General features: G+C 42.4%; 1 protein-coding gene across 2 annotated transcripts in view; it reads left to right on the forward strand.

The window, feature by feature from the left end:
* The window catches only part of LOC124545166 (Fanconi anemia group D2 protein), a 207,201-nt gene that overhangs the window by 39,301 nt on the left and 153,039 nt on the right, over positions 1 to 14,861 (forward strand). For both annotated transcript variants that reach the window (XM_047124001.1, XM_047124002.1), the window contains exon 7: positions 1,394 to 1,708. In XM_047124001.1, the coding sequence (XP_046979957.1) occupies positions 1,394 to 1,708 (315 nt within the window). The remainder of the gene's footprint in view (positions 1 to 1,393; positions 1,709 to 14,861) is intronic.

Raw genomic sequence — 14,861 nt, forward strand, 5'->3', positions numbered from 1 at the left:
GTCATCCTGAGGTCATAGGAGGCTGGATGCGGATATGGAGGGGCATGTGGTCAGCACACCACTCTCCCAGCCATATGTCAGTTTCCGAGTCTGGAACCACTACTTCTCAATCAAGCAGCTCCTCAGTTAGCCTCACAAGGGCTGAGTGCATCTTGCTTACCAACAGCGCTCGGCAGACTGGATGGTCACCTAACCAAGTGCTAGCCTAACCCAACAGCGCTTAACTTCGATGATCTGACAGGAACCAGTGTTACTACTGCGGCAAGGCCGTTGGCTAGTTGTTTACAACATCTCACCAAACCAATACTCAAGAACTCTTTGTTGCTTAGGATTAGAGCCATTCCGTTGTCCCCAATGTGAAACATTATGTATTGTGAAGAGCAGAGAACTTTTGAATTTTCTATCAACACTGAGATTTTCACTCTTGATGGGTTATTGCAGCATAAGGCACCTTTGCAGAATGATTCGATTCTTGAAATCATAAAATTATATTCATCTTGCTTTATTTGATTAAGGATATTCTTTTGATAACAACTTAGGTGTATTATTTCGATTGTGTACACATAGGACAGTAAGATTGATGCATTTGTCTTCCCTGTATCCATAACATCTTTTGCCTGTTTTTCATCTGTTACTTTTTCGCTTATATTTCCTGATTTAACATCTTAATAAACTGTTCTGTGTACTCCTGCTTGTTTCATATATACTGTGTTTAGTCTCAGGGAACTAAAAGATTTTCCTCCGACTAAAAGAAATTTCAGATTAAGTCTTTTGTAGGTACAATGAAAATAAGTAGTTTAAACAGACAGTTCTTTTACAGTATTGCAAAATGCTCATAATAGTGCATATATATAGTTCCTTTGTTCTATCTTAATACATGAAGCCCTATTACCTCATTGGCATCTGCATTGAAATAAGTATTCTGCATTTCAGTGGACAGATTTCACCTCATGAAACTCTTCTGCATTCTGACAATGCATAAAATTTCAACACAAATCTAAATGAAGACAGAGCATGAAACACAGGAAAGACACATGGTTTAAAACAGTTAAAAATTGAAAAATGTTACTGTAGATACAGTGATTATTATTATTATTATTATTTTAATAACACTCCTTCCTGATTAATAACCCCTTCCACCTTTCCTATCTCTTCTTCCTGCTTCTCATATTGATGATATACTGTAATTTGCCAATGAATTTTACATTTTTGAAGTTTCCTTGTGTAATAAAAAAAGGAAGAAAACTCTCCCTCTCCTTCCCTTCACCACCATCCATTCCCACTTCATAAATTTCTGTTGTGGCTGATGTATTGTGATTTACCAATTAATTTTAATGGATTACAGGATTCACTCAATAGCAAAAGAGTTTATTGTCCTTTGTTTAAATTGCAGATAGTTTCAGGGCTTCGTAAAGGACTGGATTTTACTCCTCTGCATGGTGACACTGAAGCTGCTGAGAGTGCTAAAGTATTAACAGTGACAGCTTTGCGAGATGCATTTCTCCTGTCAAAAGTTGTGGCTGATGGATGGTTAAAAGTTATAGAGTCAGCATTGGATCCTGTTCCATTGGACATCGTTGTGTTGGTAGTCATTCATGCTGCCTTGCCTTCACGTCAGAGACTTGTGGAGCTGCGCGTTCGATCTAAGATCAAATCGGGCGTCTTCAGCGAGGCTCTGCTTAAAAAGACATTCACAACCATGAATGCGGTATGTAATGTTTTAATAATAGTCAGCATTGTCTTATTCAACATTATCTTCTCTATGATGGGTTTTAGAAGAGAGAGCTCCCTTAGGCAATCCTTTGCTTTAGTGTTTTGAACCAAATTTTACTTTTTAGGCCCATCCCAGAATCTCTCCTCCTCTTAATCCATCACCCTCATCACTGCAACTAACCCCCCCCCCCCCCCCCCCCCCCGTCCCCACACACACACACACACATTTTGTAATGCTTCCCAAAGTCAATAAACCTGACATTTGTGCATGCTCCATTGTAGCTGCTTGCTGTGCTCTGACCAATAATCTAGGCAGATATTGAAAAACACCTGCAACCAATTTCCCGCAGCCTAGCTTCCCATTTCAGAAGCATGACCCGCTTCCTACACTAATTGTAAACCATTTCTCCTCCATTACTGCCTAAATCCTCACTCGTCACTATTGATGCCACCTCGGTATTCACCATTACCACCCACATTCGTGGCCTTGCCGCTTTTAAACACTACCACTACAATATACTTTTGACTCCAAACCCACAAATCCATTCGTTATTCACCTAGCGACATCCTCACATGTAATTACTTCTCTTTTGAGGGCTGCATGATCATTCTCGCCTATTTGGCGGCCTTCTCCTCTGCCACCCTGCATATGGGAAATATTCCTAGCCCCCGGAAGTTTGAAAATCATTGCCTGGTTCAGGTTCATTGATGATATCATGATATCCTCATTAATTGGATACAGGGCCCAGATACTCTGTCCCATTCCTCCACAGCCCAATGCCACAACCATCCACTTTGACTGGTCCTTCTCAGCCCATCACACCACATTCCTGGATGTTCAGCTTTATCTCCCTGATGGGTCCATTAAAACTGGTTGCTGCCTTCCCTTCTACACCAAAAAGTCTTTCCCATATAGTCTGGCCACTGTTGGATTGAGCCTCAGCAGTTACAAGCAATCCCTTGTTTGTCTGTTGATGTCTTAGTAAGGTGTTTCCAGGCATGCATTACCCTCCAAACCTAGTCTTTAGACAGATTTCTTGTGCCATATCCACGCTTCTCTATAGTCTGGGAGACGAGTCTTTGGTATTGACAGCTCGGTAGCGTCTTTCCGTTGCCTAGCGACCGCAGGCAGGCAGCCATAGACGGCCTGACTTTGAGCGGGTAGCAAGGGCCACGTTGCCGCTCTGAAACCCGGTCGCGCGCGCTTATTGAAACTTACCAGTGTCTCGCGTGCAGGTGGTGCGGTCGTTCGTCGTTTGTCTGAAGTTGAATTCGCAGTTTATTTCGTTTTTGTTGTTTTTAATGTTTCTTTGTTTATGTTTCATTGTAAACATAGTGCGGCGGGTAGTACCAGCCCAACACAAGAAGTGAAACGGAGGAAGAAAAGTGTGCTACACACCCAGGCCCGTGAATTCGTGTGCTCTGTGAGGGATTACTTTGAGAAAGAAAAGGACAAAGGTGGGCCCTTAATTCCTGTTGTTCAGGTTGTGAAGAGAACTGCAGCAGCATTGAAAATAAGTAAGAACACTGTTGTAAAGATAGGGAAAGAACAGTATAGTGTAGATTGTGACGAGAGTGGCACAACAAAGCTGCACACACCAGGAAAGAAGCGACAGAGAAATAAGCAGGTGACAGCTTTGGACGATTTTCAGAAAGACGCTATTCGTCGTCATATATACAGCTATTATAAGAGAAGGGAACATCCCACTCTATCTAAATTACAGGTGTCGCTTCAGAAAGACGGATCTTTTTAAAGGGAGCAAATTTTCATTGCGTACAGTTTTGAAAGACATAGGCTTCAGCTATTCACTGTTTAACGAACGCAAAATATTAATGCAAAGGACAGATGTAGTTGCATGGCGGTGCAGATTTCTGCGCAGGATCATGGGTGTGGAATTCGAAAGTATAGTGTGATTAGATGAAACTTGGGTCAATGCCAGCCATTCTTTACGTAGAGGCTGGAATGATGGAACGCCCGAGGGGACAATGGCAGTGCCTGTTGGAAAAGGAGGGCGTATTATTGTCTTACATGCAGGAACATCGAAAGGTTTTGCGCCAAACTGCTTGAAAATGTTTCGGTCAAAAAAGACGGGAGATTACCATGAAGAAATGAACAGTGTAGTATTTCAAGAATGGTTCGAGACATCGCTTATGACGAATCTGACAAGTCCATCAGTGATTGTTATGGACAATGCGCCTTATCATTCCGTTGTTCACGATAAGGCACCAACCTTGGCAAGAAAAAAAGACGATATCATTCAGTGGTTGAAACGGCGAAAAGTAGATTTGAGAGAAGATTTAAGGAAGGCGAAACTGCTCGAAACTGTGGTACAAAAGAAACCCCAATTTCCAACATATGTAATTGACGAGATTGCTAAAAGGCACGGGCATGAAATCGTTCGGCTTCCTCCATACCACTGTCACTTCAATGCAATTGAAGGAGTGTGGGCGAAGATAAAAAATTACATTGCTGCAAACAATAAAAAATTCACGATCTCTGAAGTGGAAACTCTCCTTCCAGCAGCTATCAATAAAGTGACAAGCGAGACGTGGGCCAAAATTGTAAACAGCACTGCAAGTGCCATCAGAGAGGTGGCCAAAACCGAAGGGGTTGTGGAAGAATGCATCAAAAATTTAATTATACATCTGGGAGAGAGCAGTGATAGTTCGAGTAGTGCTGAGGAAGACAATGTCAAATCAGATTCTGACAGTGATGTGAGTGGTGTTTTTCCATTACAGTAACTGCAAAGTATTCAGGAATGTAAGGAGGGAGTTTGCTATTGATCTACAACCAGATCATCATATTGTGAGTACTTTCTTCAGATTATAACTCTTAATACACTGACCAATTATTCTGTAGCTTGTAGTAGAACAAATTAATAATGCTAATACTTAACAATGGAAACCAAAACTGCTAATGTTCAACAACTTGCGAAAATAGTTTTCATTTCAGTTGTGAATAACTTTATTATGTTTCAGCATCTTAGATACTTGTACTAAATAGCTCTTATCAGTTTTCGAGTTAATATATTTCAAGCATCAACTTTAAATAAATTCACGCGTACCAATACGACTTGTATTTTGTCTCGCTTTTATTTCTGCTGCTAGAGAATGCGTGTAGCAGACAGGGCGCCGCGTGCTGTGAGCCACATTCAGCAACAGCGCCGTCTGCCCGCCGGAACTGTCAGCACCAATCACTCGTCTCACGGACTATAATCCTCTGACCAACCTGAGGGGTTAGCTGCAATGAAGTACCTTTCTCATCACGTAATATTATCCAAGACAGGAATGATTTAACCATGTCCTTTCCTATGGCTTCGACTACTTATTATTAATTCCAGAAATGTGGAACATTCTACAAACAATCCCAACCACCTTACACACAATCCCACCCACCTCTCCGAAACTAGTATTCTGCCACCCGCTGGGTCAGCGAAATATTCTAGTGCATCCTTATGCCACACCTGCTCCCAACCCTTCCCACCCTTGTAACTTGGTAGTAACTCTATTAATAAAAATTAACTCGAAACTCCCCAGTCACACAAAATGTGCAGTCTCAACACTCACAACACTTGCCCACTGGGCCAAATGCTGGTCAATCTCTGGCTTCAGTTATTACTTGAATGGTGCTTTAAGGTACGTACTGAAATTCTCAAATAGAAGTTCAGATTTAATTCAAAGGCAGAAGCACTGTTCAGACTCCAGCTTCAGTTATTATTTGAACAACACCCCAGTCTCAAACCACTACCAGTTGGCGCTTTACTTGGCTAACAATTACCCCCGTGTTACAAGAATAAATGGCACATGATTGAATGTGCCTAGAGTGTGCAGTGACAAGGAACAAAGTAGAGATACAACTGCCCCACAATAAACAAAAAATTTGGTCAATTACTATTAGGGAACAAGGAACAAGGGGATGAGGGGGGGGGGGGGGCAGGCAAGGCATGCTGTAAATTAACAAGATATGTTCAGCTCTCACTGCCCTTCAGCTCAGAACAGCAGCAGCTCCACACATAGACTTGAACTCGTCAGCGGCTGCTTGCCTGCACACAAGCCCTAAGTTACATGTCTAACCAGCCATGACCACAATATTTTTCTCCACTTTTCCTTAGCTGTGATAGTATCTACCCCAGACACAGCCCATAGGTCTAGCAGCACACCAAAACTATACAACCAGTGGGGTCATAAATGATTAACTATTGGATGAAAGAACAGGGGATGTTAATGACCATTTACCTTTGAACCAATGCTCAAAATTGTTTGGGACCATAAGATTCGCAAATCCACTTGTCTGTAATGCTTTCTCCCTCAAATTGGTACTGACCCCAAGAGAACAATTCTCAGCGGCCGTCAGCACAGCAAATGATGTCAACATCTCACTGCCTGATGAGCTGCCTCTTATGACTTCCATTGTCACCGGCGATATTTACTTGAAGAGTGCTGCTAACCAAGTCAGTCGTGCTGTTGCACCGAAGCTGCTGCTCAGGCACTACAGTCTCCCCAGTTGTTAACTCGAGTTGTGCGCTCTTCCGACACCGCTGATTTGATTTGATTTTGGCAGGGAAGCTAAAACAGCTTTGGTCTAACCTGCCACTGCCTGCACCGAAACTGAGTTTACTGTGCGGTATTGCTCCCTGTATATCTAGTAAAGCCAACCAATGCACTTAAATAGTGCGAGTCCCTTTACCAGTTCTTTGTTAGACACAATTCCTTCAGGTTTAGTTGTCCCGAAAATTCTGTGTCTCTTGCTCTCCAATGTCGTGCATTCGAAGATTAGGTGTGATGCAGTTTCTTCACTCTCATCACAGACCTTACATTTAGGATCTTCTTCCGTTATACCCATTGTATGTAGGTGATTTTTGAAATTCCCATGGTCGGTCATCAGTTGAACCATGAGTTTAATCTCTGTCCCAGGATTACACAACTTCTTTTGAAACATGGCTTTGGCATCATTACCTTACCATGATTTTGTTTATAGACCTTGGTCCAGTATTCTATGTGCTGTCTTTTAAGCCAGTTCCGTAGCTCTAGTTTGATCATAGACTTGGTGATTGTCAGGGCAGGTTCTGGTCCAATGAATGGAGTCTTTGCCCCCATCGTGGCCAATCTGTCGGCTTGTTCATTGCCACCAATCTGTGAGTGGCCAGGGACCCACACTAAGTTTACCCTATTGCTCCCCCCTAGCTCCACCAGAGCCTTGTGACATTCTGCAACAGTCTTAGATCTTGTTGCAGGAGCTGCCAATGATTTCAGGGCTGCCTGACTGTCTGAATAGATGTAGATGCTATGGTCCTTGTAGCACCTACGCACATTCTTCCCCACACAAGCCCTAATTGCAGTGATTTCAGCTTGGAATACTGAGGCCAGTTTTCCTAAAGAGATAATGCCATCTAGTCTTGGCTGAACCCCTTACACCCCGGCTCCAGCACCTTGATCTGATTTTGACCCATCAGTGAGTCAGACAGTGTCCCCCGTATGGTGTCGAACTGCTTTTTCTCACTGCTCCCTTCTTCCAGTTATTATATTGTAAGGCTTGTTGAAGCAGTTGGGAATTATTATTGTGGTGTGCGTACTGTAAGACCTTCGGTACACACACCATCAGATTATTTGACTCGTCGCTCTAACGAAATAGGCGAGTGTCAGCAATATGTCTCGTGGTCTTATCGTTTATCTTCTGCCGTTAGGTCAGACAATAGAAATGCCGCTTGCACGCTTAGAGTAGCAGATTGACGGTGACCAACTTTAAACAGAACTTGATTAATTTTCACACTCATTTTTTAAAATAATAACAGCATAAACATTACGTAACTTGATTCTGGATGCTATTTATAATTGACAATCTGAAGTTCCTTTGGTCTTGGTACGTTAATCTTATTCTCACATATATCTGATACTTGACAAAGTGTCTATACATTTATCTTCATGGCTATGTACAGGATTATGATAATCTTCTTGGGTGCAGACTAATGCAGACTGGTGCAGACAAATGCAGACTGACTAATTGGAGGTCTTTACACTCGTTATAATACCTCGCGCGTTCAGGCATCACTGCGTGAGTGTGATCCGTGAGGAGAAAAGGTTCTACGTTAGCAGCAATCTCATTGGCTGCGTTACATATTAATACGCGGATCGGCGGAAGCAGAATTTGGTTCGTCTCTAAGGCAGCGCCATCTTGTAGTGCGGAGACAGACGAGCGCTGCGCCTTTGCTGTTGTTGTGTACGCGCTGACTACGCGGAACTATGTACACAACAATTATATAGTCAGCTGGCAATTCCCCAGCCATTCCTATATTTACCTCACTCACTATTTTAGTGTGTGGATATCCCAATGCGATCCAGTTTTTGCCAGTTTTGAGTCTGTATGTGCCAGCTGCTGCCTTCATCTTGACCCAAAGGTGAAGTGGAGGCATGACCAGCATGGCTTCCATCCCAGTGGTTGGTGTGCTGCTAGTTCCACCTATTATGGCTAAGCAGGCCAGTCTCTGCACCTTAGCAAGCTCCTTAGCTGCAACCTGCTGTTCTACCTTCTTCCACCACACACCTTCTTCCACCATGCTAGGACCCCATAGGAGATCCTAGGTCTAACCACCGTGGTGTATATCCAGTGCATACCTTTGGGTTTTAGGCCCCAGTTTTTGCAACAAGCCTTTCTGGTGCTCACTAGCATACCTTTCGCCTTGGAGCAAATGCTCTTAATGTGAGGGCCCATGTTAGTTTCTCATCTAAGGTTACCCCTAGATATTTCACTATCCCTTTCACAGATAGAGTTTCATTGAAAAGCTTTAGATTCCAACTTAAGTGTTGGATATGTTTCTTCGTGAATGGTACCACAACAGTCTTCTTAGGATTAACTCTCAGATCCTGTTTAATGCACCAGTCTTGCACAATGTCCAGCATGCCTTGTGCCACCTTCCTGTGTCAGTAAATTTGCCAAGTACTATGGTCAAGTACTATGACGAGGTCATCTCCGTATCCTTGGCAAAAGCATTGTCTGGAATTTAGTTCCTCAATGAGTTTGTTCACCGCTAGATTCCACAATAAAAGGGACAAAACTCCTCCTTGTGGACAACCTCTAGTGGTTTTAATTACCATCTTTTCATTCATCATGGTGGCCTCTATCTTCCTCCCACTAAGCATGGCCCTAGTCCACCTATATATAGTGGTCCTAGGTCATGCACCTCTGCTGCCCTTACCAGGGAATCGTAGGTTGTGTTATTAAAAGCCCCTCGATGTCGAGGAAGATATCCTTGGCCTTGGTATGATCAGTTCTCCCTGGCTTTGGAATAAAGACAACCTTCACTGCTTTCCAGGGAGTGGAAATGATTCCTGCTTCTAGACTAACTGTGAATAACCTGCATTGGACTCTTATAAGATTCTCTCCTGCTTGTTGCAGGAGAGCTGGAGAGATTCCATCTGGGCCAGGTGACTTGAACAGTTGGAATGTTCCCACCGCCCATTGGATTTTACTGAAGTCGACACACCCCTTGGCCGATTCCCAGTTTTCTCTTCATGTGCCTGAGAACCAGTGTCTCTCAGAGATCGCATTCTGGTCTATGTTATCCACCAAAGCATATTGAGGAAAGTGAGTTTTGAGGAGCAGTTCCAGCATCTCACGTGCTGTCTTTGTATAATTCCCATCCTCCTTCCTCAACATACCTCCTGGATTAGTTGGTACTCTAGTGAGGATTTTATGAAGTCTGGCGTGAGCAGCTGTGCCCTCCATTTCCTCACAGAATGCCTTCCGGGATGCCTCCCTTGCTTGTCTAATTGCAAGGTTGTAGATGACAAGGGCCTCGCGATATTTTGCCCATTGTCCTTCAAGTCTCGCAAAGTTAAACAGTCTTCGTACCTGTTTCCTTTGCATTTCCAAGTTATTGTTACACCAAGGCACACTCCTATTTGTGCATTTCTTGGTGATTGAACAGTTGTCCTGGAATGAGGTCACTATGTCTGTCTGAGGTTACAGCCTCTGCTACTTCCTCAAACTGTACTGGATTCCTTATAGAGGTTTTAATTTCTGATAAGCGTAAGCCAAGGTCCCTCCTATATGTCTCCCAGTCTGTTTTCCTAGGATTCCTATAGACCCTGGTCCGTCTGATTCCCATTTCAACCTTGAATTTAATATAGGTGTGGTCCGATGAGGATGGTTCAAAAGCCACATGCCATTGTTTGACATAGCTGCCCATCATCGTGGAACCTAAGGTTATGTCAGTTACTTCTTCCCTTCTGCTATTCCTGAATGTAGGTTCGTCACCCCTATTCAAGACCTCCAGGTTGTTAGACAAGAGAAATTCAAGAAGATACTCACTTCTACTGTTGGTATCCTTGCTACCCCACACTAGGTTGTGGACTTTGGCATCACATCCAACCAACATTTGGAAGGAGGAGAACTGTCTTCATAAGGAAGGTATGCTGACGCCAAAACAATTTCCCTCGTCATACCTTCCTGACGTTGCTGCATCCTGATGGTCACCTGGTCCCTGAACAGAAATCCATCATTGGCATGAAAGAAATTCCATTTCTCACGTAGATGCATGTTGTGGAGTTTCTTAGATTTCTAGCATAAATCAGCTTACCTCCAGTGCAACCAAGGCCTGATAACACCCCCTTTATATAAGTAGGGTTCTTGTATCAGGGCCACATTCACTTCCTGTCTCCCCAGGTGATGGCTTAGGGCGGCAGTGGTCCCTTTACTGTACTCCGTCTTGCTTCCATCATTGCCTTTGAAGTCTTTGATTACCCTGACAGCAACCTGCGAGAACCCTAAAAACAATTTCATGTCTTGCTCTCGCATCGCCCTCAGGGACTTCTCTCCAACCTCCATCACCAGGGTTCGTTCTTCTGGTACAGCTTCTGGTTGATTATTCTCCAATCCTCTTGTCAAGACTTTTGGGTTCTGAACCCATCTTTTCTCGAACAGAGACTTTGGAGAGCCATCCTTAAGGACATTTGGCACTCATATTGATACCTTTGCGGTCTTAAGAAGCTCAGTTGCCATCTTGACTAGTAACTTCACATCTTCGCACGGGGATATCATGGGCACCTTGTTCTTGAGCCATTCCACTGTATGCACCCCCTCGCAAGTCAAAAATGAAGGCACCATGATCTAGATACACCCTCCTGAATTTGGGTCCTGGACCAGCGTCCCCCCCCCCTCCCCCCCAAATCATTTCAAAGAGGGACATGCATACGAGCTGCTCCTGCAGCAAGGTGATGCCTACCAGTGAATAGCCTTCTTGGGTAATTGCCATCTTAAAAAGCGTGACTACAGTACTATAGGTCTGTTTCCCTATTTCTTGCCTCAGCTTTTTCTGGGCTTGCTTAGCTGAGAGGAGGGAGTCTTAGATTCCTCCCTTATCCTCTTGTTATCTGTCTTCGGCGTTGTGGCGGTCTGCGTATCCCCTTCAACCTGAGACAGTTTTTTCGTGAGGATCTTGGGCTCAATGCCTTTTAATTCCCTCCACTTTTGTTTGGGAAGCCTTTCTCTTCCTTCCTTTTGCTTCTGTTCCCTGAGACATTTCCTCCTCTGGGCCCCAGGCACAAGGCTTTAATCTTGATCTGGTCCAACTTCTCAGTTACAATTCCCACTTCTTGCTCAGGTCTAGACTCTAATTCATTAATGGAAGTGCCATCAATTCTGACTCCGATGTTTGGGTGTCTGAGGTCTCAGATCGCCCCTCAGTTTGTTTTAAATTATTTTTGTCAGTCGTGGGCAAGTGACCAAAAATTTTAGTTGCAGCATCCCTTTTTGTGCTAAAATACGATATCTGTATGAAGTAATGAATGTTACTTTTCCTTCTAGTGTAGTAAATATGTACATTATTGTTCCTTTTGAACTGTAGTGGCTTATTTATGACAAATATACTGTGAAGCAGTAGTCAGAATGCCCATATCCTTAAAAGAGATGTCTACAAGATGATCATGGATGAGCACCACATATTATTCTTACAGCATGTTTTTGAGCAATGAAGACTTTCTTTCTTAAAGATGAGTTACCCCAGAACATTATTCCATATGACATTATTGAATCAAAATATGCAAAATATGTCAATTTACTGATTTGTCTCTCTCCAAGATTTGCTATGATTCAAAGTGCAAATGTGGCTGAACAAAATAGTTTTAGGAGTTCTAATATGTGCCTTTTCCAGTTTAAAAGCTCATCAATATGGACACCTAAGAATTTTGAAGTTCCCACCCTTTCATTATTTCCTTACCCTGTGTTACCTGTATCATTGGTGTAGTACCTTTAGATGCGCAGAACTTAATATGCTGTGTGTGTTGTTTTTTTTTAATTTAGGGTGAGACCATTCACAAAAAACCAGTCAATGATACGTTTAAGAATATTGTTTACTATTCCTTGTGCTTCTGTATATGTGCTTGGACTGATTAAAATACTAGTGTTCTAATTCTGCATGTTGTATATTAGATAGAAGATCATTTACATGTACAAGTAACAATGGTGGACATACGATTGAGGCCTTGGGAACCCCATATGAAATTTCTCGTCAGTCAAAATTATGTCCCTGGACTATATTGGTTGAATACTAAGCGCAACTTCCTGTATTCTTTTGGTTAGATGTGACATTATCCATTGGTTGGTTGTACATCAGTCTCATAAAACTTCAGTTTATCTAGGAGAACATTGTGATTTACACAAAGACCCTAGATAGGTCACAGAAAATACCAACCACTGCTATTTTGTTGTGTTACTAAGGTACATACTAGTGCTCTGGACTTGAAGGATTAGGCAGTTCTACTGCAGAACACGAAACAGTTCATTATGCAGACTGTACACGTAAAAACATTTATTTTGAGTTGTGACACTCTTTACACTTATTCTGCTGGCTCAACTGCATTGAACTGTAGTAAAATGATTGCAGCATACAGGGATATGATATTTTATGCAGTGGCTGATTCCATGTCAAGTCGGCTAATTTCAGAATGCAGTCGGCTAATTTCAGAACGCTTTCCTGCTCAGCCATCACAGATTTCAATGAAATTTTGTGTGCACACTTGCAAACGTCCCCAACATTTGTTGAAGCAATACTGGCTGAGATATGGTCACTTGCCTGGCGGCGCGCCAGCAGCGGACGGGAGCACCTAGTACAGCTAGTGCTCCCGTCCGGGATAACGCTCTGGTGGCACTGTGAAAATAATCTAAGTCCCCGCGCTGACGCACTGCGCATGCGCAGCCGCTCAGTCGCGCTACGGCTGCTGCACAGGCAACTGCGTTGAACGCCGCCACGATGCCGAGGTACCGTCGACGCACAAGGAATACTGTCTACAAGACGATAGAGAACATAGAATTCACAACATCTGCTGCTGACAAGAAGAAGAATACTGTGAAGAACACTGCTGCCACTGCACTCGTCGACGGACCATGTGTGTTTTGTGGATGTAGACTGAACTTTAGCATTGGCATTAATGATTCTTTTACACATGGTAATGGATGGCTTACAGTAGCCATTGTACGAGGTGGTACAGGGGTTCCCAACGTACCTGGCCTTGAAAGTTTTGTAGACAGAGACATTATAGCCTACCGTACCTATCATATAGGAGAACTTGCAAATAAAGACTTTGGTAAATCTGTGTATATGTCCCCATCCCCATTTTCATTGTATACCCGTAATAAGGCCACTTTCCAAGCTGGGCTCATTAGAAGGACCATTTTTTTAATTACAAAGTAGGTGTATTTGATTATTCAATGTGGGCTAAGGATGCTAGATAATATGAAGCAAGGTTGCGTGCAGAAATCACAGCACAAAAAAATGTAAACCATGAATTCTTACATCTCTTAGAGTAAACACATGCTGAACATGAAACTTAATATGCAATAGCTTGGTAGCACAAGGATGTGGAATACAAAATGTCATTCTCCTACCATTTTCCAACAGTCTACAAATTTGTCGATAAGATGATAAAAACTTTTTGTGAAAATAGGGTATATTTTACACTCCTTTTAAAAATACCATTTTCTACTAAAGTTTCAAAACCAGTCTCGTTCAAAACAGTGCATTTTAAGCCTCCCCAGCCCTAAAGGGTGAGTTTACTTTCCAACATGTGCTACCAATGCTACATAAATTGAGGTAAAGTGGCTGGAAAAATTGCACTGAGAATAAAGTTTTAAATTTAGCGTCTTACATCTTGTCGATTAAAAGCTTGATCAGCGTGAAACTTTGGACACAACTATTTGGCAACATAAGGTTTTCCAGTTGTACTGTTTTCTAAATTTCTACAAAATCAGTTCAACTTCATATTCATAAAAATTAGTAAAATAGATCACATTCAGTCCGCTTTTAGAAAATCTGTTTTCCGTAGCTGATTTCAAATTAATCACAGTTGGGAAGAACATGTTTTCAAGCACAGAAAATCGTGTTCGATTTTTCATTGTGCACTAATAATACCTGAAAATGATGGACAAATTTGAGGTAATGTACCATGGCAACAGGTTACATTTGAACAACCTGTTGACTGTGTTTTGTTGCTTGAATTTTTTTGTTTGTATATTGGCATTTAATAGCTCATCATTTTGCATTGGTCCATAGTGAAATTGTTTACAGTTTACGCCATGATAGTATCTTGCACGCGTCCTACTGCAGAAATGGCTGATGTAGATAATCAGTAGTCTCACAGCAACAAACACAGACTCAACCACGTAGTTCTCACCTGGCTGTTACATTGCCTGTATGTGTGATAATCGGTTGGAGGGATCGGGAAAGTTATTGACATATCAACAGAACAAAATGATGCTCTGATAAAATTTGTATGTCCTCAAAGCCCAGCTCATTCACTTTATTGGCTTGAAAGACAGGATGCTTGTTACGTACCAGAACACTACCTCATTTCCATGCTCTCGGTTTTCTCAAGGTCATCATCTGGCCAACAGTATCAGTTTGCATAAAATGAACTGCAGAAAATGGCTGAAAAATTTTAAAAAATACAAACCGAATGTCGAGAAGTTTAAAATCAAAATTGAAATTACACACATCAAAAACAGTTTTGCATCACCTCAGTTCCGAGAGTTCCAGAACCTGTACAGAAAATTGGAGTAGAGATCAACATAAACAACATTTCCACTCATTTTATTCCTAATGAAAATCACACATTGCATGTTGTACCACCATACAGCGAGACCTTCAAAGGTGGTG

This window comes from Schistocerca americana, chromosome 8 (genome assembly GCF_021461395.2).
Source record: "Schistocerca americana isolate TAMUIC-IGC-003095 chromosome 8, iqSchAmer2.1, whole genome shotgun sequence".
In the NCBI taxonomy this organism is placed as follows: Eukaryota; Metazoa; Arthropoda; class Insecta; order Orthoptera; family Acrididae; genus Schistocerca; species Schistocerca americana.